The 23,514-nt window shown below is 41.6% G+C and overlaps 1 protein-coding gene across 1 annotated transcript; it reads right to left on the bottom strand.

Moving 5' to 3' along the window:
• Window positions 1–454: 454 nt before the first annotated feature.
• mxra5a (matrix-remodelling associated 5a) lies at window positions 455–21,690 on the bottom strand. Its single transcript, XM_034614202.1, has 9 exons — window positions 21,621–21,690; window positions 13,571–13,714; window positions 11,984–12,188; window positions 11,587–11,716; window positions 10,303–10,693; window positions 6,209–10,114; window positions 3,633–4,551; window positions 3,192–3,518; window positions 455–2,685 (listed from the first exon to the last, which is right to left on the bottom strand). Exons 1-9 carry the CDS (start codon window positions 21,688–21,690, stop codon window positions 1,095–1,097), a joined length of 7,683 nt encoding a protein of 2,560 aa, XP_034470093.1. The 3' UTR covers window positions 455–1,094.
• Between the last annotated feature and the right edge of the window lie 1,824 nt (window positions 21,691–23,514).

Here is a 23,514-nt window from a genome sequence, read left to right as displayed (position 1 = left end):
AGAAAATTGACTTGGTCTGATGATGGCAATATAAATAACAGCCAAGAAAGTAAGAACTTTAAAAGGCAGCAATTTAGCAGAGAGCCTGTATGGCTTGAAATTGTGCCCTGAAATACACCTCAATTTCTTCCATAAACTAGCAAAGGCAAGGCAAAGGACAATAAAGGCCACTATGATGGATCTTTTTGCTAATTTGCATAATACGAAGAGCAGTAAAATGACATTGACTTTTTGAATTTTACTACTATCAACACCTGAGACTGAGATGATACAATTAATTGGCCTCATATCTGAACTGATTGTGAGGGCAATCCTGATGTCCCCCACTCAGTTGGGCCATCTGGGACTTGTGTTCTGAACCTACACACCAACACATTTAGTGCTTAATAATACAACCAGGATCAACAGTAGCGATAATAGCAGCTTCAAATGAAATATTGTTCATGGACCAATTGTTAACTCCAGTCAAAGTATTTCCTGATTCTTTTTTGGAAAACTATTAATAAATGTCACTGAAGTAAATTGTGTTCATCAATGGGGGTCCCGAATTAATTTACTACATGGTAGACAAGATAAGATATAACACCAAACAAGTGCTATTTGGTGTATTATACTGTACATTGTGATGATCAAACAAGTGTGTAATTGTTCTCACTTGATCTAATAACAGAACTATCTGACTTTGCTTGGTTTTGTTAAGCCTGTAACACGCTTGGTGCCGTTTGATTTTAGATGATTGAACTTCCTCCTTTTGTTATACGCCAAAGAGTTAGAACTTGCAAACTGTAACTACAACTATTCCGTCATGCTATTACATTGTAGGAGAAAACAATAATTTGACAGGTGTTATTTCTAGTGAAGTGGACACATTAGGTAAAGACCAATATACTGTCTGAGGGGATGAAGTCATTAGACTCAAGCTAAATTGCACAATGAAGGAGTAAGGCCCATTGCTATTTTCCAGGGATGAGGAATATGAATATATTGAGCACAGCAGTTTTTACATTTGGATCATTAAAAACATTAGCTGCTTTTAACTAGGCAGTTGCTTGGGCAAACAAAGAGAGAACGACCACGATGAAAAGTGAAATTCATCAGTACACATTGAGAAATGTAGCTTTGGAGTCTATGCCAATGGCATTCCTGGCCGTGCAGCGGTAGATACCACTGTCTTTTTTTGTGGGGTTCTGAATAATGAGGGAACCTTGTGGATGGAGGTACTTGTTTCCAAAAAGGCGTGGCTGTGCACTGACGGCCAAGCGGGTTTTATCAGGCGTTTCCCATGCAAGCTCCACTTTTGGAATCCCATTTGCTACACAGTTCAGCTGCACAGCAACTCCATGTTTAGCATAGGTCACAGAGGGAGGGCCATTTGTAATTTGAGGTGGGTATGTAATCACAATTACTGCTGCAGAAAGCTGAGAACTTCCATACTCATTTGCAGCCCGACATATATAGGACCCCCGATCATAGACTGATACTTGTTGGATTGCAAGCGTCCCATTGGGCAGTACAGAGTATCGTCCAGCTCTCTGTGGTCTATTGAGGACAACCCCACTGGGTAGTGTCCATGTTAGTCTGACGGGTTCGACATTGGTTTGACAATGTAGCAATAGTATTTCCCCATTCATGATGCTAATAGGAGAGTTGTATCTGTTGTTGATCTCTGGTTTTATTCCTGGGGACAATGTGATAGTTCGTTCCACAAGCCCTCCAGAATTATGCCCCAGACAGCGGTACATACCAGCTTCACCAACAGATGGATTGCTGATGATCAGAGATCCATCAGGCTGATGGAAAAACTTGGAGAATCGAGCACCACTTAGCAATGGTATGCCATTGGGTAAGATCCAAGTGACGTGAGGGAGTGTCGAGCCGTCAAAGGAGCAATTCAAAGTCATGGCATTCCCCACAGTCAGTGACAGACTATGTGTTTCGGGACCTCTACTTTGTGGCCTCTCAACAACCTCTTTTACATCCAAATCGACCAACAGTCTGACCTCCCCTCCTTCATTCCGAGCGATGCAAGCCAGTTGCCCTGAGTCTGTCCTCTTGATTGACCGGATTTCCAAGGTACCATTCTGGTGAACTGTCATTCTGTTGCTGTAGTATGGTGCAGGAAGGATCACATTTCCTGTTAGGACCCACATGACGCGAGGGGTGGGTGTGCCCTTTGCGACACAGTCCACCAGTTTCCGCTGATCCTGGACAGCAGTTATCTTGACAGCACTGGCAGTTTCTCTTAGGCCATTGATCGTTGGAGTGGTTACTAGGACTTCCAGCCTGATGACTTTATGGTCTTGTCCTACATTGTTCCTGGCCATGCAGGTGTAGTTACCTCCATCAAAACGTTGGACCTTTTGAACCACCAATGTCCCATCATCCAGGACCTGATATTTGTCCAATGCAGAGGCGATCACTCTATTTGTTGGGGAAATCCATGTGATGACAGGCATTGGTTCCCCTTTGGCATTACATCTAAGTGTAATGGACTCACCATAGAAAACCCGCACAAACTTTTGATCTTTATCCAGGATTTGTGGTGGAGGAGTTGCAACCTTAAGCTTAACTCTGACCTTCATCTCATCTTTGCCAACTTGGTTCTCAGCATAACAAGTGTAGTCCCCTTCTTCTGGCATACCGACATCATTGAAATACAGCGTCCCATTGTCAAACACCAGATACCTACAACACATGCAGTTGAGGAAGGAGAGGGACACAAATTGTTTTAAGACTTTAATGACTTGAGCTTTCAGATTAAAGTTATGTCCATAAATAAATGAAATTAATTATTTGTAATTATATACAGTTACATCATCATGAATGGGCCGCATTCACCAATATCTTCTTTCGTTTTTTTTCTAGAATTTCCTGAAATGAATGTTCCTAAGAAAACTCAATGTCAAATTCATGCATGTTCTTGAACTGCAGAATTGTTTACACCTGTGTTCTAATACAGAATTTGAAGACTGTGGCGCATTGGACTCGAATAAAAATGTAAAAAAGTTGTTGTATTTAGTTGTATCAGCAATGGAAATAAGATAACACAAAAATGATAAATGGGATGCAACTACATGTTCAGTGAAAGTTGCATCGGGAAAAGGTTGCAAAGTTGATAAGGAAATAATTTTGTTATAGTCTTACACACATACAGGAAAGACTTCTTAATAGAGGCCATCAGCAGCTCATACCTGCGTCTGCGTCCTCCACTGACATGGTCCCTCTGTTTCACTGGGTTGACCATGGTGCCATCCGGCAGTGCCCAGCTGATCTCAGGGCTTGGGAGCCCAGACGCCACACAGTCTACCTTCAAGTCTCCACCATAAACCACCTCCTGACTGGATCGCTGCTGCTTCTGTTCAATTTTGGCTGGCCTTGTCAGTACAGTGACCCGCAGCAGAACATAGTCATCGCCTATCTTGTTGCGTGCCATACACAGGTAGTCCCCACTGTCCTTGTCGGTCACAGAATGAATGATTATAGTGCCATTTGGGAAGACCTTAATCCTGGGGTCAAAACTGCAAAAGTGACAGAAGAAGTACCATTCAGAGGATATTACATAAATGCATTTATTTAAACATTTAATTAAGGATGTAGAAAAAATATTAAATTATAATGTGTGATTTTACTACCTGTACTGAGAATCCACCAGCTTCTTAGAGGGTGTCCTCCAGATGATCCAGGGATTTGGCTCTCCTGTTGCCACACAGTTGAGCAACAAATTTCTTCCATAAATCACATCTGTTCTTTGGGGGGATGATGAAGAGATACTTGCCTTGGAAGAGGATGGATTCTTCTTGGTAATCAAGATCACGGTTCTCTTGCTGGATGCCACTGCATTACTAGCTGAGCACTCATATCTCCCAGCATTTCCCGGGCCCAATCCCTTTATGTAGAGGGTTCCATTAGGAAAGACCGAGGGGTTGTGTCCAGTGAAAAACTGGGAAGCAGCGAGTTGCACGCCATCAGATGTGATCCAGTGAATGACAGGTTGAGGGACACCTGTGGCGGTACAGTGGATGTAGGCATTGCTGCCCTCTAGAAGAGTGAGGTTTTCATTTTGTGTCTGTTGAATCAATGGTGGCAATGCTGACACATGAAGGTGGACAGAGACACTGTCAGTTCCAACTGCACTGCTGCCAATGCACTTGTAAATACCTTTGTCTGTGTAACTGGCCTGGCTGATCCGGAGGGTTCCGTTACCAAAAACAGCCACACGCTGCGGAAGGGCCATACCAATTGAGGCAGCAGCTATGCGAACATGGTTAGGGAGCAACCATATGACTTTAGGCATAGGATGCCCCTCTACTTTACACTCCAAATCCACTTTGCCACCGAGATTCACTGTCACGTCTCTGTTCCGAGGCTGGAGCACCCGAGGATGCTGAGACAGGACCACAAGGTTGACCACCATTTTGTCTGTACCATACTGGTTCTGGACCTTGCAGAGGTACTGACCCCCATCCATGTGCTGTGTGTTCTTGATGATTAATGTACCATTTGGTTGGACCTCAAACCTGTGAACCCTGGTGCTCTGCGCAATGCTTGCCCCTGCATGAGTGGAAAGACAGATATTTTAGATATAACACACATATACATTATAGGTGAAGAATTACTGTAAAGAAAAGAGAAGAAAAACAATATGCTCTAGGTGAAATAATGTAGTATTTTTAATGGCGTGAAAAATCATTGTGTGGGTCCGTATATCTTAGAATGATCAAGGAGAATTACTTGATCTACTAATCATCCTCACAACTAGACATACACTAGCTTGACTAACTTTATTTTGTAAATTTTTCTATCAGAGTTTGAAAACGTTGGTGTTTGATTATTCATTTTGTATCATATACATACTGCTAATACGTTTGTGTGTCATGTTTGTATTTCACATTGTTTTTTCAAGGTTGTATATACTTTACACTAGAATCAAATGTAATTATATTTTGAGCTGACTGTATCATTTTGCACATATTACATGTGTTCAGACTTTTGAGACTTCATCCAATTAATAATGAAATATTTTGAAAACCAAATAAAAAAATTAATGTGGTGTCATATTATATATTATTATTCTCATCCACATCCTTTTTCGTGTCCAATTGTGAACATGAAAACTTATTTTTACCTATGTTGAGTGTCCAACCATGATATAAACCTAACAACAAGGATATAAACGCGTATTTTACACAAAGTGCATGTGTAAACATTTCCATTCAAACATCTTTTATTTTATCTGATATAAGATAGTTACATACTGTTTGACCCAATAACATGCAGCTAACAGATGCTTGATTGATTGAATTATATAAAGTTGAAAAACAATATAATATAAAATAAATTATGATATATTTACAATATAATAATAATATAAAAATATGATGATAATAATAACAATATCGTTAAATGACAGAAATGTCTGTCAGTCTGTCTTTCTTTCTGTCTGTGAAACACGTATCTCATTTCTCCACTCAACTTATCAGCTTCTCAACTCCCTCTGCATGTGTGTTGTTAAGGGCCCAAGGAAGTGCAGTGTTAAATTTGTCATGATTAGGACACGGAATGCATTCAATATTAATATAAGAAATCGAATAAACAGGTGACCAGGACATTGCTACGAGCGGGGCTGGGGCTTAACAGTCAGTCTGTGGACCCAATTGAGCATGTATTCTTCTATGTATCCAGAATACATTTGTTCTACAGTTGTCATTACTGCTGGTAGACCAAAAGTAATGCATCAGCAATAACATTTGTCCAGTTTATTTTGATAATTTTACAATATCTATTTGACCGTATCGGACCGACAAAGACATTCACAGGTGTTTGGGATGCTGATCTCCATCATGGCAGGAGCATTCATAGAATCACTTCCTTTTAAGCAATTTGTCTACAAAGTATTTTGGAACAGTATAGGCCTGTTTGAGGAGTGCTCACTAATGAAAAAGAATCATTCTGAAGTAGGCCCCTGAGTGTATCAAAGAAGCTATTCTTAAAATTATAATACATATTATTCACAAATGAAATTTCAGAAAGAAAGCTGCAACCAGCTCGACAGGCCAAGCAAACAACCAATCCCAAGCATTCATGTTAATAATCATTAATAATCACAATAATTATTTCCATTTTCCATTAGAGTGTTTGTAAAAAAGGAATTGCAAAGACTGTTCTAAAATGTGTGTATACCGAAGTTTTGATTTTGAATCATACATACCATTGGCAACTTTGGTCCATGACAGGAATGGCTTTGGCTCTCCATTAGCCTCACAAGGAAGTTGAGCATCTGTTTCAGCTTTCACTGTGAACGTTTGGAAATTGCTCTTTGATATCCTTGGCTTCCCTCTTGAAATAGATCCTCTTCCAGGTAGCTGGTGCACACTGGACACATCCTGGGTATTTGTCAACAGTTCCTCTCGAAATTGATTAGTTTGAATTGCAGGAATTGCTGGGGTAGGAGTGGCCTGCTTATGTATTCGCCCACTGGTGAGTTTTAAGGCAAAGGATGTCATTTTGTGGTCAGGTGACTGGGTTGCAGAAGGGTAGTCTGATATTCCCCAAGGCTTTGTGGTAATGATAGGTTTGATTTGCTGGATTGTGATCCTAGGGCCATCCTGGGCAGTGGTCTTTGGTCCCACGCTAACTCCTTTGGAATATGTTTGGGGTGTTGTGGCATGTAACACCTCTTGGGATGGGATCAAAGGATCAGGACTTGATGAGGTGGTAGACGGAGCTGTTGTTAGGGTGGTACTTGCGATAGAAGGATTCACAATATCAATATTTGCAGTTTCTACCTCTGATTCACTGCTTGGGGTGTTATGTTGACTGACTATATCATAATATCTCTTGGTAACCTGTTCTGTCTCCAAATGACCATCAAAAAGCAAACTCTGAGTTGTAGTTATGTCACTAGAAGTGTATTCAGATGTTGTCTTGGATGCTTGCTCAATCAGGGGAGAGGATGAGGCAGTTAGAGATGGCAGCGGTGAAAAATGCATCCCAGATTCTTTCACAAGCATCTTTCCACTATCAATTTCAATGGGTGGGTATTGTTTGGCATCTGTTTGCACACTTACAGTCTGAAAATCCACAGTGGAATTGTTAGAAAATGGCACATGTCGAAGGTCTTCTGTTATACTTGCTCCGACTGTCTCTAAAAGTCTAGAAGTTGGAAAAGGTCTGCCTGTTAATGTCTGCAAAGTGGTTAATGTGAGCATATCAAAGTGCTCTCGAGATGCATTCTCTGAGACTCTCAAGGCTGTTTGAGAACTTGTCTTTCCATGACCCACTGCTGGAGAGGCTGTTGGAAACGATGGTGCTGCTGATGTGCTTTTGAATAGTGGTTTGGCCAGGGGTTGAAGGGGGTCCTTCGTTTTGGGGAGAGAAGTTGGCAGCGAGGATGGTTTGGTGGCTGACTCAATGTCATGCCTGGAGACTGTGTTTTCTTTATGACTCAGTCCCCCTGATGATGCTGCTTGGCCTCTGGTGAATGGAACAGTGGTATTGAATTTGGCTTTTGTAACTTCTAATGGTTCTATTTTTAGCAGTGTGGAGGCAGTCGTCCTGGCTGTTGCAAGTGGAGCATTTGCAGGTGTGGTGGCAGTAAACTGGGTGGGTTCATTCAGCTTTTGTTTTCTTCTGTTCGGTCTTTTCCTCCGATTCCCATTCCTTCTCCGGTTGTTGGGCTGGTCGAGACGCAGGAACTGTGCTGCGGTTGAACTACTTGCAGTGGTGGGCACAAGGGTAGTTGCCACAAATGACGTCGTAAGCATTGCTTGAGAGTGCAAATCATCAAGTGTCGTGTCCTCTGCCTGAGTATACTTTTCTGATATTGTTGTAGCCTCTCGAAGATATTTTCCACTTTCTTCTTGGCTTGTCTCTGATTCATTTCGTTCGACTACAGAGATGATTTCAGTTCCACTGGAAGAATGCTCTCTGTCATTATTAGAGCTGGCAACAACATTCGGCCTATTTGTATTCTCACTCCTCTCAGATGTGTCGGTCCAATCAGTTGTTTCGACTGCATTCACATTTGTATCTGTGCTGTAGTTATCTCTTGGAGAAATTGTGCTGCTGCTGGCACTGTTTGTGTTCGCCTGCCAGACAGTGACATGTAGGGGAACAGGTGGAGTCTGTGAAAGGGGAAATACGCTGTCTGAAGTTGTGTATTGATCCAAGTTTGTGTCATGGGTTGTGCACCATACATTGTCTGTGGTCTGCATTGTCTGTGAGTCTGTTGTAGCATGTATAATGTGTGTGTGCTGACTGTTAGATGTGACATGGGTTCCCTGACTTTGTCTGTTTTGTTCATTAGTTTCCATTTGTGTATGTTGTACTGGACTATTTTGGGTTGTTAGGTAATCCTGTCTCTCTTTCTCCGGCACAGTCATGCCATCTGATGACCCTTCAATCATGTCTTGTCGCTGTGTTGTTTGCTCTATCTGTCTCCTCTCTGTTGTGTGCTGAACTGGTAGTGATGTTACAGTATTCAGAGTATTTCTGTCTCTAATCTTTGCCAAAATATCAGCCCATTTCTCTGGGTCTATTTTACTCTTTGACACATTAATTCTCCTCTTGCTCTCAACTATATGTTTCCTGTCTTCTGTTAGTTTTCGAAGCACTGGTGGCCTCTGCCCAATATTCTTTGATGGATGGCTGCCCCTCCTCCCTGGGGCTACACCTGCTGGAATTCTTCTTCTCACAATATCTTGTCGGTTAACTGGGGACATTTCTTGACTTATCGCAACTTCCCCTGATGCCTCCTCTGGATGTATGTATGTGTTGACCCCTGAGGCTGACTGAGGTCTTGCTGGAAACCTCCTCAAAGGCCTCATGAGCCCGTTGCGCCTGATGACAGTAACTTTTGCAGCCACTGTATCCACACCATGTTGATTAATGGCAATGCATTTATAATAGCCACTGTCTAATAACTGAGTCTGTGGGATATGTAGAGTGCCGTTGGAATAGACCAAAGCTCTGGAGGATTTGTCTTGGCAATGAACAATTTTGTTGCTTGGGAGAATCCAGTTAATTTCAGCATCAGGGGAGGCAGATGTCCTGCAAGGAAGGGATAAGGGGTTTCCTGCAATTACCTCCGTGGGTGTATTCGAGGAATCCTCTCCGGGGGGAGGGTTGGAAGATTCCTGCACTGTCAGGTGAAATGACAGAACAGCCAGGTCTCCATGAACATTAGCAATGCAGTAGTAAATTCCTGTGTCTGTGTGGCTGACAGATTTAATGACCAGCCTTCCATTATTGGACACAGACACCCTGTCGTCTGGGCTGCTGTATGGTGCCTTCACTTTGGAGCCATCTGGTAGCATCCAGTGAACTACTGCTTGCCCAGAACTGTGCACATTACAGTACATTTGATTTTGACTTCCCAGGATAGCACTTAACACTTTACGAGTCAAATTTGTTGACTCAATTAAGACCCATTTCATTTGTTGTCTCCGCAACTGCTCTACTTCCACTTCCTCTGAGAGGTCTGTGCTGAGGATCAATTTCACTTTCTTGGCTGATGATTGAAGTCGGTTCAGCTGAAGCTCAGCAGATGTTTGCATCAGCCACGCCGGCTGGGCCATGACGTTGACTTTAATGCCTGTATAGTAGCGGGCATCCTTCTCAGAGTCCTGTTCATAGACATAGGTTGGATGAGGTTCTTTGCTGAGCATGATTCCCCTTTTTAAGTGGGCTGGCACACTGCTGTAGTAAGCAATTAGCCTCCAGAGTCGCTCATACTTTTCTCTATCAACAGGACATTCAAGATCCACCGAAAAAGTGATATTGGAGGCCAGCTGGAGCTGGTTGACATGCTCCCAGTTGATCCTGGTAATGTTTCTTGGCATGCCAACACAACACTCCAGATCCACCTCATTTCCATGTTGATCAGAAAGGCCCAGGGAGATGTTTCCAAATGGTTCCATGAAGTTCTCTGTAGTCAAGACCTCTGTTTCAGTGTCCTCGTGTGGGGAAGTCCTGTGAGGAAAACGGATGACTGGGCTGCTGCAGACCAGGTTCTCCAGAGCCAGGAGCTCTTTCTTCTCAAGGTGCATGGGAGACAAACACATAGGACACAGCTGGCCACCAGGAAGGGCCTTGTCCTTTTTACATTTCAATACACCTAAATCAAAAGAAAGTAAAAACAATATTACAAAATATGTACATTAAGTAGTCTTGAATAATCATATTTGATAAAATGCTCAAATGTAGCATGGACAATGAAGACTCAAAGTCTGAGGTCATTCTTTTTTCTCTTCAAGAATAATGAAAGGCCTGAATGAGATTGCATAAAGACGTCAAATGACTAACCTGGGGAGGTTTTATCCCAGTCATGGAGCCAATTCATGTTGCAGTCACAGGCCCACGGGTTCCCATGGAGGTACAGATTTTCGAGCTGAGGCATGGTCGCCACCAGCCCAGACGGCAGCGATGTAAGTCTGTTGTCTGACAGGAAGAGGTGCCTCAGAGTGGACACATGGAACTGGCTCATGAGAGTGAAGGTGGTGAATGTCGCTGGATGCAGCTGCTGAAGCTGGTTGCCTTCCAGCTGCAGCAGTCGCAAGGAGGTAAGACCCTGGAAGGCATCAGGGTGGATAAACTCCAGTTGATTGTGGTCTAGATGTAACCTGGACAAAGACCACAGACCCTGAAGGGTATGTCTGCTGATCTCCTTCAGCTTGTTGTAGCTGATCTTTAACATCTAAACCAATGAGAAAAGGAGAAAGAAAATCATCATTAGTAATCACAACAGTATGAATCTCTTCAACCCTGCCACACCCATTCACAGACATTCACCACAGCCGATATGAGATGCATATCATTCTTAACAGAGGTGAAATCAAAAACACATTGAAGACATTTCTAATTGTTTAGTAAGCTGAGTTTATAAGGTGTGTGTGTGTGTGTGTGTGTGTGTGTGTGAGTGAGATAGTTAAAGGATACCTTAAGGGTATCATCTCACTTTCAATTCAAATGAACACTTGTCAATGCTAGAAACACAATGGAACCATAGTAAGTAAAGTTGGACACAACCAGTTCCAAGTGTTTGGATTTCTAGCACGTTGTCTTTATCTTGGTAAACTTGGTAAACTTTTTAAGGGAACCTAGACCATGTTGTGCAAGTTCAAAATTAAAAAGAGCAAGCTCAAAGTTCAGTTGATAAAGGTTAAAATTTACTACAGGAAGAAGCTCATAATAACCCATAATAACAATTTTCTCCAAAACCAAACACAATTCAAAGACCAAGCAACTGAATGTCGACAAAACAAAGAAACTATACATTTCCACAAAGCCGGTATCAATGATAAAGCTACTTCATGCTAACAAAACAACCCCAGATTTCACAGATACCAACAGTATCTTTCATATCTTTGTAAGGCCAACACTGCGCCTAGATATGATGTTATCAGAACTATTAAATAAAATAAACAAAGCATGCAAATGACTATGTAAAAAATTAAAAGAGCCTTAAAAGAGGCCAGCACAAACAGTTCCTCGTGGGGTGTCAGAGTCCTGTCCAGGGATATTTCATCCTGAGCAGTAAGTTATTAATATATTCCAAGGTTACAGTTTTCTCCTGTCTTCGGCCAGTACCTGTAGTGACACAAGGTCCCTGAACACTCCATCATGTAGAGTTTGGATATCGTTTCCATGAACCATCAGAAGCTCCAACTTCTGAAGACCAAGCAGTGATTTATCTGTGATCTTATGAATGCTGTTGAACCTGAAACAACAAAACAAATTTTAAAAAAAATCAATACTTGCTGTACTTTTTTCTTTTACACACTTTAAACATAAGGAAATATAAAATATACCTAGAATAGAAATAATGTATACAATGTATAGAATATATCACAGTGAGCTGAGTGCACAGACAGAATGTTATCGCAGTTATATAAGTTATCCCTGAGTTTATAGTGCAATACAGTTTAGTACTATATTACAACTGTAGCAAATTAACAGGCATGCTGAAACAATGCCAGAGACTGACCCCAGGTTCATGCGCTTCACGTATTTAGGAACAGCATCTGGGATGGTGATGAGTGAGCGGAAGGTGCAGTGGAGCTCAGTAGGCTGGGGGCAGGCGCAGGGCCGCGGGCAGGAGACAGAGGTGACCGGGGGCAAAATCATCAGCACCAGCATGGTCTGGAGGACGCGTACAACCGCAGGGTCCATCTTTATCTGCGGGAGGGGAACTCACAGCAACTGTCCCTATAACAGTACAATGGCGGTGTTATTGTTGTTGTTGTTGTTGTCTTGTACCAACAGAACATCCTCGGGTACCATCCATCCGAGAGAGGTGGAGTTAAATTTGGTTCAAGCTCCGTTTGGCTCTCCACCTTCATCATCTCATAAATGGATGAAATCCGGTAAATTACGCACATTACGCTGCAGCGGGATTTCAGCCAAAGTGCTCCCTGCCTTTTTTTTTTTTAAAGTAACGGCGTATTCATTGTAATGAAATATAAATGCTCTCACCTCAAACCCTTGATCGATTCTTTTTAAGAAGATCCTCATATTCCTCTTCAACATGGATCAAGAGAAAAAAACGAACACGCACAAACGCCGCACAGTCGAATTGAAAATTGGAGAGAAACTGAAACTTCTGGGAACGAGGAAGACAAAGTTGGCGTTACGAGACAGAAAATGAAAAAAAAATCGCATACAGTAGTAAATAAGCACAGATTTGATAAATATAGGTACGCGCTTGATCAGCATGCGCTGCGGACCTCCTGTAAGAAATGAGACAAGGAGACTCTCACGCGCACCGTGGAGACACAACAGGAGGAGCCACACGTTTTTCGAAGAGAGAGTTTCAGTGGGAGTTTTTTTTTAGTTGCACTTGACTGAGAATATGATACTCTGATACAGACAAATACATACGCTGGTGAGTGTAAGTTCATGTGGCTGGAATACATTAGGTGAGCCATATTGAAACCATGGGAAATAGATTAACCCCAATCGGGGTGAATGAAATGCAGGACGAGATCTAAAGTTTAGTGAATTATGTGGGAAACACTGAACGAAAAGTAATTGAGAGTAATGATTGCTGCCTGTTATGCTTAACACTCAAGCATAACTTTTGTTCCTAATTTTATTAAAGAACGCACATGTTGTGATTCCCTCATGTCCACAGGCTCGAACTGCTGGTTCTTGGTTCGAAGGCAGTGCCTTGGTCCAGCTTTGGCTAATGCTTAGTCAAGTGGTGATCTTACAGTGAAATAAATTCTAAGAAAAAAATACGACTAATAAAATCAACACACTGGATTTGATTATGTGCTTCTACTAAATAAACTTAATAATAGAATAAACAATGCTATGGTGATCCAGTATCTCAACAAATCAAAGCGAGAAAAAAGCTCTCACAATATAGTATCATGCACTGACACACACACACACAGCTAAACTTCTGGACAAACAGAAGGAAAGATGAGGTAAGTTGTTGCTGCAGAGTTGTAATAAGACTGTATGTTGGTCTTTTATATGTTGATGTTGGATTTGTGTTCATCACAGTTCATGAAACACTACCTGCGTTGTGTTAAATTGGTCTCTCCTCTCAGCTGGAAGTCTCCATCACCTACTTGCTGCAGTCCAGGGGCCAGTGGCTGCTGAATTCCAGCTTTGTGACAGTGTTTAGGTTGGAACAACGTGGAGGTCAGAGGTAACAGAGGTAAGGTAGCAGAGGGCCTCCTGTTCCCGCTGCTGTACTGAGGTCCTCCACCTGTCGGGGTGTCACAGAAAGCATAATTGTACCAAAGCCACAGGGGAGTGAGGTCAGTGACGTTCTGTGCCCTGTGGCAGATTCAAGGCCAGCCTCTATGGAACACCAGAGGATCATGGATCGCTTTCTGTTAAGAATGAATATTTCATAGAGCTCCTGAAAAAATACATGTTCAGCTTACAGTTCTTTCAAAATACAAGTGAGATTCACTTCTTGGATAAACTCCAGTTTCAAATTTCCCTTAGGCCAGTCTTCTCTTATTAAAACAGAAATACCACCTGCATGGTTACCACCGTGACAACTATAGCTTGTACAAGCACTGGATAATGGCATTTGATCACTAGGTTTTGCATTTACAATTTGTTTAAGTAACAATTGTCAATATCGCCATACAAATGGATCTCAATAAATAAGGTAGGCAGTTTAAAGGGAGACGTAGAATACTCTTAAGGGAACACAGCAAAGGTCACAATACAGACATAGAAAGAGGAGACATCAGTAGGCATAGTGGCCACACAGCAAATTCTGCTTCCATCACATGATGCTCAAAAATGTTTTTTTCCCCATACACCAATACTTAAAAAGAGGAGGCTCTAGAATAGTAATCACTCAAGAGATCTGAATAACGTGGTCATCAAATACAACAATGCTATTACATAGCGAAAGAGAAACTCCCAGAACAACCTAGTTGAAAATGTGATATATTGTAATAGTGTATATAATTGGGATAAAATAACACAGTTTTAGTTAAGATATTTATCTACTCAATGGTCTGTACCAAGATTTTTCTTCTACATGCGGTCTGTGAGCAGCTTGAGATATCTGAATCTTGTCCGAAACTAGTTCGGACAAGATTCTGCACAACAGACAGACACGTTTTATCACAGTGAATATTGGACTTATGTTCATCATTTGTCTGTTTTAACAGCTTTGAGTGTTACCACAGTGGACAAATAAAAATAAACATTTCCAAAATGTTCACAGTATTAATTTAGAGAGACTTACAGGGAATCAAATGATATTATTGAAATATATAATTGTGCTCTGCTGAGCCACCTCAACATAAATATTTATCGGGATCAGTAGGAATAGACTTTGGCGCTTAGGCATCAGCAGTAAAACACCGCAAGAAGCAATCCTACAAATGAGGGGCTTTGGATATGAATGAGACTTCCCCTTGAGCATAGACACTGGTGGTGGTGAAGAGGGAGGAAGAAACAGTTGTTATGATGAACAGGCATCCCAAAATCCGAAGTGGAAGTGGTGCCTCGGTGGAGGTGGGTCATGCGATACACCGAAATAACAACTGAATAGCAGCATAGAGAGACAGAGAAAGTTTGACCGCTTGTTTCTGCTGCGCTCTAGTGCACAGAATAATTGGAGTATTCCTTTAACCATCATGGTTGCATTAACCCAGGTGGTCCTGCAGCAAAAATTTGCTGTGGGCCATTATTGACTACCTAGAAAATGACTGTATTTTGTGAATAGACATAGATGAAAATGTACCTGATATATTGGAAATTTGGATTTTAAAATCATACGGTTTGTCATATATAGTTCTATAAATAAATCCACCAGTCAAGTGTCGTCTCTGTTCTAGTTGAGGAATAGCTGGATGAGTAGACCCCCTTTACCCAGCCAGCTACCATGACACACTTGGAAAAATAAAAAAAAACTTCTGAACGTGTCTCTGTATGTGAGAGAGACTGAGTGAAAATTCAATAAAAGAATCGGTGTGAGTATTCCTGCTTTTACACACGCTGTAAATCTCACTCAGACATATGGCTTTCATATGTGCTCAGGATGACTTTCTGTGATCTAATGATGATTTGGTTGGAAAAAAGCCGAGCTTAGGCCAGAGAGTGTCTGGATACAGTTCTGACATTACGTAAACACCAAGGGAAGCATAATGCCTGGAAAATTAGGGGGTGAAATCCTCAACATCTGCAAATGCATCCCAGGATGTTGGGTTCAAGGGTGACGAGGCAGCAGAAGGTAAAAGGATTAGCACTTCATTCTTCATAGCTCCAAACTGTTTTCAGTGAGAGAGGCAGCACAAGGTGAAGCTTGATCCCACAAGATGTATTCACATGCCCACACCATTTTCTTCTGTAACAGCCAAGGCAGATATTGGGAAGTAGGTCAAGAAATACAGTATGTAACACTGCGTGACTGAACTTAAAGTCATAGTGGAGTCATGGCTTTAAAGTCCAAGGAATGGAAAAAGAAAAAAACGATTTACATGTCCCCACACAGCATGGCCTCATGTGCAACCCACAGTGGATGACAGCATATTGTTCCAGCAGTTCAATTTCATAACTCATTGGGGTAATTTGAAATGTTTCCTTGATCTTTTCCCCTATACCTCTTGAGGCAATATGAAGCAGACATTAGAATGAAGAACAATTACCATCTGAGTCTGAGTTCCCCTCAGCTGCATGTACCTTGATCACAAGTTGAATGCCCTGGCTTTCTCGTCACTTGTTTTGAGCAGCAGCAGATGTTTTCAGATGGAAAGCTGTAGAACCCACTGTCCAAATAGCTGCTCAGCAGCAGAGAGCAGACACAGCAAACTAACTGGTAGCCATAGAGAAGAAGTTAGCAACTTAGGAGCCAGATATTTCCCTCAGGGTTGGGTAGACACCAAAAACAAAGCTAAAAAAGAGAGGGAACACTGGACCTAGATCCGTCATGTGAACACACACACACCATTTCACATGATCCACTGTGTTTCAATTTGGTTGCTTTACACTCAGATGTACACTGTATATATATATATATATATATATATATATATAACTTTCGGGTGTAGTGCATGCATCTTAACAGGGAAGTGTTGTCTCATATCAATCACGTCTGTTGTGCATGGAGATCACAACACTTGAATGCTATTGATTCCCACAAAAATACCAGGCTGCTTTGGTCACTTGCCATTAAATTGAAACTTTATATTGACTGTGTGTAACCGCTATTGATGGTCATTCCCATTCGACTCTATAGCCACGATGGTGACTTTTGACAGTGAGAAGCCTCGAGCTGTCAACACTCAATTATAAGTGGACCAGGTGGGCACTGCAGCTTGTCACACTTGTCTTAGGGATATGCACTCACAGGAGCATGTATGCAAATCGATTCACTGTTTTTCAGCCTGTGGGCTTGGCCTGTGTTAAAAGCTCCGGAGTCTACTCCAGAAAGATTCTTTAAAGCTCAACATGGGCTGGCCCCTATTTACATTTCGCAGCTCTTGACTCCCTACAATCCCAGTCGCAATCTGAGATCGGCCAGCCTGTGCTTGCTCTGGAACTCCCTGCCTGACGAGATTAGGCTCGCCAACCCGCTGCCTATCTTTAAATCACTGCTCAAAACATATTTGGTTGTTTTAACTCCTTTATTCCTTTTATCTTCCATTTTGCTACCTTTGAGATTAGGTATTTAGTTGAGTAAAAACAGGCGGGCGGCGGCTCACAATGGATGGTTGGGGAGCCTGGGGGGGGCGCCAATCTGAAATCTCGCCTAGGGCTCCAACATTGCCAGGGTGACAAACAAATACGGCAATAAAACAGATAATGAAGCCTAGAACCAGGTATGGACAGGCCTCTGACACAGGAGTCGTTCCCTGGACCTCAGGATGCTCTGACTATTTACAATCGCCCTGCTGACACAGCTCAAATGTGATGGAACACAACTGTTCCTGGTCCCCCCCGCCGCCGCCCACACTGAATCTGGTTCTGCTGGAGGATTCTTCCAGTTAATGAGGGCGTTTTTTTCTTTCCACAGTCACCAAAGTGCTGGTCATTGTGGGAACGGTTGTGTTTCTCTATAAATGTTAAGGTCTTGACCTTATTATGTTATGATTTGGTGCTTAAAATTGAACTAAATTCAAAACCTTTGAATTACAGATTTCTAAATGTAGTATGGCTAGGTGTTGAATGTTCAGTTAAACACAGAACACACAGAACACACACACACACACACACACACACACACACACACACACACACACACAAGGGCTATGTGTCAGAGTAAATGTATGCAACCATTCATATGTAATTTGATATGGTTTTATGAAAAATCCCCTGCAACTTACAACACCCTCCACTAAAAAACCTCTATCCAGATGTGTTCCCGTAACTCACTGATTATTTTGCCTATCGCTTGACTCACGGCTGTTGTGTCCAGTGTTGCTGCATGACAGTGGAAAGTGATACGACGCGGGGGAAGTTGAGTAATTCGAGTTTTGGAGTTTGTTTAACTTTGAATATTGAGGAGGACAATTGGAACTTTCATTTATCTTGAAGGGCGACTAATGGTAGTAACCGAACATTTAGCATTTAGTGCTTTTCTAGTCTTAATAAAGTTTACACTACAAGTCACATTCACACAATGCTTTTATATGCCACACCTTTTGTATTATAACACATCATTATCGCTCTGACAGAGGCATCAGGGGCAATTGAGGGTTCAGTGTCTTGTCCAAGGACACATTGGCATGTAGGGAATCAAACCACAGTCGTTCTGTTAAGTGAAAGACACACCGGCTGAGCCACATTTTCCTATTTCATTCACTGTGGGGGCCATGGCCCCCCCCCCCAGTCCCCTTCAACAATTTGGCACCTGCTGAAGACACTTTAAATCTTGCTTCATCTTTAGGCTTGCTTTTTGAAATTTTGATGTGATTTATTCTGTGTCCAAAAAGTGTATCTACTGTTTCATAAATTCTTGATTTCCTGATACATTGACAAGTAATTAAATCAATAAATAAATAGATAATTCGATGTAAGGTATTTAAAATCAGATATGCAACTGGTAAACATAAAATCTTAAAATGTCCCAAAATATGCATTAATTCATTGTTTATTTCATAGTTTTGTCTACTTTATTTTAATACGATGTGCCACATAAGGTACTGAGATACTTTTTGCACTGTGTTCTGTCAATAGAGTTCTCACATTGTGAAGTTGTGATGGTGAGACTGTGAGGAGTATGTATCAGAAAGACATATGTGTCTGTATTGTTGTGGAGAGCTAGAAAAAGAGAACAAAATTCAAATTTTTGCTGGCATGTCTATCATTCAAAAACATACTCATCACAGAACAGTAGAACATTATGTCAAGTCACTGTTGATGGTTGGTGTAATGTATGCTTCATTACCGGTCAAGTATTCATTTAGGAATGGTGGATAGATCAGTTGTAAACTGAAAAAACTACATTAGATTTCAAGTTTGTAAAAAAATCCTTTAGAGGGTTAATAATTTATATTTTATAATAATAGTACTAATATTAATGGAAATATGAATGTTATCAATCCATTAATAAATACCTGGCCATTACGACTATAATTATACATGATTATAAATTGTTAAGATTCTCTCTGGTTATCAGAGGTGGTGCATTACAGGGACGTCCTGATGAGTTAAAGAACTAAACTAAAGAACTTTGATATGGCCCCATACTTCCATTAGTACACGATACAATAATGTGCCAGTGTCTCAGTCACAGGTTTGTAGGTCAGTACCTCCATTCAAGGGAAGCCTTATTCTGTCTTTTGTATTCTGCTGGCTTGCAGCCTCACTTGAGAGAATAAACAGTCTCCCCCCGCCTGCTGTGCTGCAGCTGTGCTCACACCCTGCAGACACCTCTGGCTGGTGGGTCGAAAAAAAAGGGAATGCCAGCCTTCATAAAGCAGTCGCTAACACACAGAACCACCTGAGACAGAGGAGCAGCAGGTCAGACTGCGACTGGCTGCCAGGTGCCGGGAGCCTGGCTGTCATTAAACATACACACTAATTACAGGATTGGGAAAGGGGTCACACCAAACGCACACACTTATGCCAACAGGCACGTTGTCACAACCCCCCTCGAACACACACACACACACAGTTAGGTAGCTAGTGGGAGGTTCGAACGTGTGTGAATGGGTACATGGTAAAACCTGTACTGTAAAGCGCTTTGAGTAGTCATCAAGACTTTAAGAATGTATGCAGTTGTACTATGTATAATATATATTTATTGTAGAGCTGAATAAAATTTCACACATATGCCATAAATAAAAGAGTGAAAGTTTTTATGTGTATTTCTGAAACTTGGTTGGTCCACCACTGAAACACCTCACCATCTCATGGACAGGAGCTTTGTTACATATTGTCAAAATGCTGTTTCAGAGGACACTAATCTAATAAGACTTCCCTCCCAATTTTAGCTGCAATACTTGTTAACCAAGCTACCGGCCATCAACCACTTCCATCCAGATAAGTTGTTATCAGATGAAGTCCAAAACAGGAACTGGGGATGGTTCCATAAAGATAAGTCTTTGCACACTCAAGGGAGCAACAGATAACTTGTAAATAGCACAAAGATGAGTAAGGCAGTTGGATCATGAGGAAACTATGCATGGGAATTTTGATGTGGGAGAGCAGGGCTGTTTTGTTACCATCTCTTTTTGAACAGGATGCTGCATGCATTTTTTTTAATGTTTCTTTGTCAAGAGGTCCTATTCTAGTTGCTCTTGATGACTTGGGAGTAAGGGTTCACAGCATGTTTTTACTTTCATGTCATGAACGTTGCCCTTGTGACCTGAATGCATCACATTTAGCCAGATCACAGAGAAAAACTGATTCTAAAATGATATCCCTGCTCCTGACGTTCCCCTTGGAGCTATCAATATAAGGTAGTAAAACTTAAATTCTAAGGCACGTCTACTCATTTCCAATCTCCTCTCCCTGAAGCGTCTCGCTCTCGGGAGCATCCATTCCCCTGGGGCCTGAGCCAGCCACAGTGTTTCCTCAGCTGGGGATAGGAAATTCAGCCAGGCCCATTTGTCTCCATCAACAGATGGATCCATCTCCAGAGAATAAGCCTGAGCATTATCCAGAAGTGGCTCAAATGGAGGGTTAGGGTTCGGGTTAGAGTTTGCAAAGAAACACACAGAGCTGCTAGCTGTTACACTGCCGAGGAGCAAACTGAAAGCCAGTATTTAGACCAATTATACCTGCATTGAATGAATGAATGAGGGTTTGCTGAAAACCACCACTTGTTGTGGACAGAAAGCAATGCAGTTAATTTAAATTGTCGATTTGCTAACATTGGCATTTCAATGGTTGGTGTTTCGTGGACTGAAACACTTCGACCAACCCTTCATTGGCATAGTGGTCAGTAGATAATGAATAAAATTTCCTTTTTTGGTGAACTACCTTTTAAGTAAATTATTCAAACTTATAGAAAAGCCACACACATGAACAATAATAATGTAAATTCAGTTTCATTTAAGTAAAACATTGACTAACTGATAAACTGTAAATTCTGAAGAAGGCTCTGAAGCATTACCACAGCTAACAGCCCATTCCAGACAGGCATGTTTACAACAATGTTTTATTCCCTATTATAGCTTCCATGATTAGGCTTGAGAATTCGAAATCCTTCTCTTGAAATTAACAACTGTAGATCCCTTATTAACCAAACTAAATACAGGCCCACTTGTGGTTCTTAGAGTCTCTAAGAGTAAAATGTTAGGTAGAGCCTTAAGGTACCATGCTCTTCTCCTATGGAACCTGCTCCTAGTTTGGGTCCAGTAGTCAGAAACCATTTCTATATTTAACGTTCCTCTTTGATAAGGCTTATAGTCGGTGCTCACTCAGTTGACATTTGAACCATTCCTTAGTTGTGCTACTATAGGCCTCGACTGCTGGGGGAACCCCCAAGATACACTAATCACTTGTCCCTCTTTTTCTCTCTCTCTGTCTCCCTATGCTTGACCAATTGAAGGATAAGGTGCTGCTTAGCTACACCTTAACCAGGGTCCTCCCAAACGAGCTGAGCTGCCAAGAGGCCAGCAGAAACTGCTGGACAATTTTTATGTTTAGTTTTTTGAATTTATGTTTCCTCCGGTTTTAATAAAAGGTGTTGAAACCTTGTCCTGGTTCCCCGTCAGCGGTGAAGCCGACACCTGGCCCTGTTCCTAGATCCAAGTTGGCTGCCATGTTGACGCCAGGTCCTGAGTTCGGCGATGGGGGTATGTGGGCAAGGACGTGGTTAAGAGAGCACCTCCAGCTGAACCAGGCAGATTTAATTGGCACAGTTGAGTCTAGTTGGCGGAGAGCTGCCACAAATAGACGTGGGAGAGACTGACACAGGCCAGAGCTGAGCTGCCAAGAGGCGTTTACGGCACGTATACCCAGTGTAAGTGGTCATGTGATATGTGTTTTTATACATTTATGTGTTTTTACACATTAGTATGGACAGAAAATATTTCCCTAATTTGTAGAGAGATGGGTAATGAAGATTCTATTTCTCAAATGGGCCACTGTGGCTGAAGAGGTAGAGTGGGTTGTCCACAAACCATAAAGTCTGTGGTTCGATCCCAGGCTCCTCAGTACAATGGCTGAAGTCTCCGTAGGCGAGATACTAAATCCCAAATTGGTCCTGACGGCTAAGCCAGCAGCATGTTAATGGCATTGGGATAGAAAAAGTGCAACATAGAGTAGCACTGTAGAAGATTGGATGTACAGTATAGACATACACAATGGACGTAGATGAGTATGTCTTTTTATTAGATTGTCCCACGGCCATAACCTGAAAGTGAACAAAATGCTTCTCATATGAGGTCACTGTGAGAGACAGTGACCTCAGAGTTGGGAATCCACCCTTGTAAAACTCCAGACACCACACGATTGCTCAGGCCAGACGGACATGCTGAGCTCAGGCTTAATCACAATTCATGTGATGATAGAAGCCTGTTTGTGTTATCATGCTCCAATCAACGATGATTGAAAACAGAGTTATATTCATGTTGGGCAAAGACTGACAAGCTCAGTTGAAACGGGAAATTGTAGCATATGCTAAAATATGATATATCATACAAGATGTATTAATCCCTCAAGGGGGAAACTAAATATCGCCTTACACATGGGACTGACGACAGAGAAGAGTCTCCTAATAAGGTACCCATCAATATTATACGAACTTATTCATAATTACCAACATCAATACAATCCTCAGTACAACCATCTCCCTAATCAAGTTAAGCATCCGATCACTATCATCATCAGTGAGAGAGAAAAGATAATGTTCATTGAAAAGGATTTCCGGAATCTCTCTGAAGAGCCCTTCAGCACAACGTCTGCCACTAATGGAGCTCCTTTGCTCCTTTCTTGTAAAGTTTCACTTATCAATATAAATATCAAATCAAATAACTATGTGTAATGTGTCAGACATGTTCTTCATGTTGTAGAATTTATTACAAGGCTTGTCTTGTAGATTACAATGGATGAGTTTAAGAAAAAATGGTTTGATTAAATAAACAGACTCACAGGTAGACAAACTATAATTTCCAAAACTCAAAGCAAAGTAACAAAGTCAGTTGATTATGTTAGAAAAGCAGAAACACTGGAAAACAACCAGAGACATGAGCAGATGACCTGACAAAGACAAAGGGAAACAAGGAGACTATATACACAAGGGATGTAGGGTAATTGAACACAGGTGAAAGACATTATGAAAGGTGCTGGAGATCACATGGGGCGGAGGTAAAGCAAGAGTGACACAAGGAGCGGGGTTTCAAAGTAGATAACAAAATGAAGAACTCCGATCGCAAACTAATAACCAAACATAGATCCAGAAATCCAAACACAAGCAAAATAAGGTAAACGTCCGTAACATAAATCAGAAAGTCTTTCAAACAGAATCCAAAACCGGCGTTCAAAATGCTCCCAAAAGGTTTAGAATCATGACACACCAGAGCCAGGTACCCAAGATACCAACCAGTTCTCTCAATTTGAAAAGATGAATTGATCAAAATCAAAATT

Source organism: Hippoglossus hippoglossus, chromosome 2 (assembly GCF_009819705.1).
Source record: "Hippoglossus hippoglossus isolate fHipHip1 chromosome 2, fHipHip1.pri, whole genome shotgun sequence".
NCBI lineage: Eukaryota > Metazoa > Chordata > Actinopteri > Pleuronectiformes > Pleuronectidae > Hippoglossus > Hippoglossus hippoglossus.
Note: the sequence above shows the minus strand (reverse complement) of the source record. Positions and strands in the feature narration are given on the sequence as shown.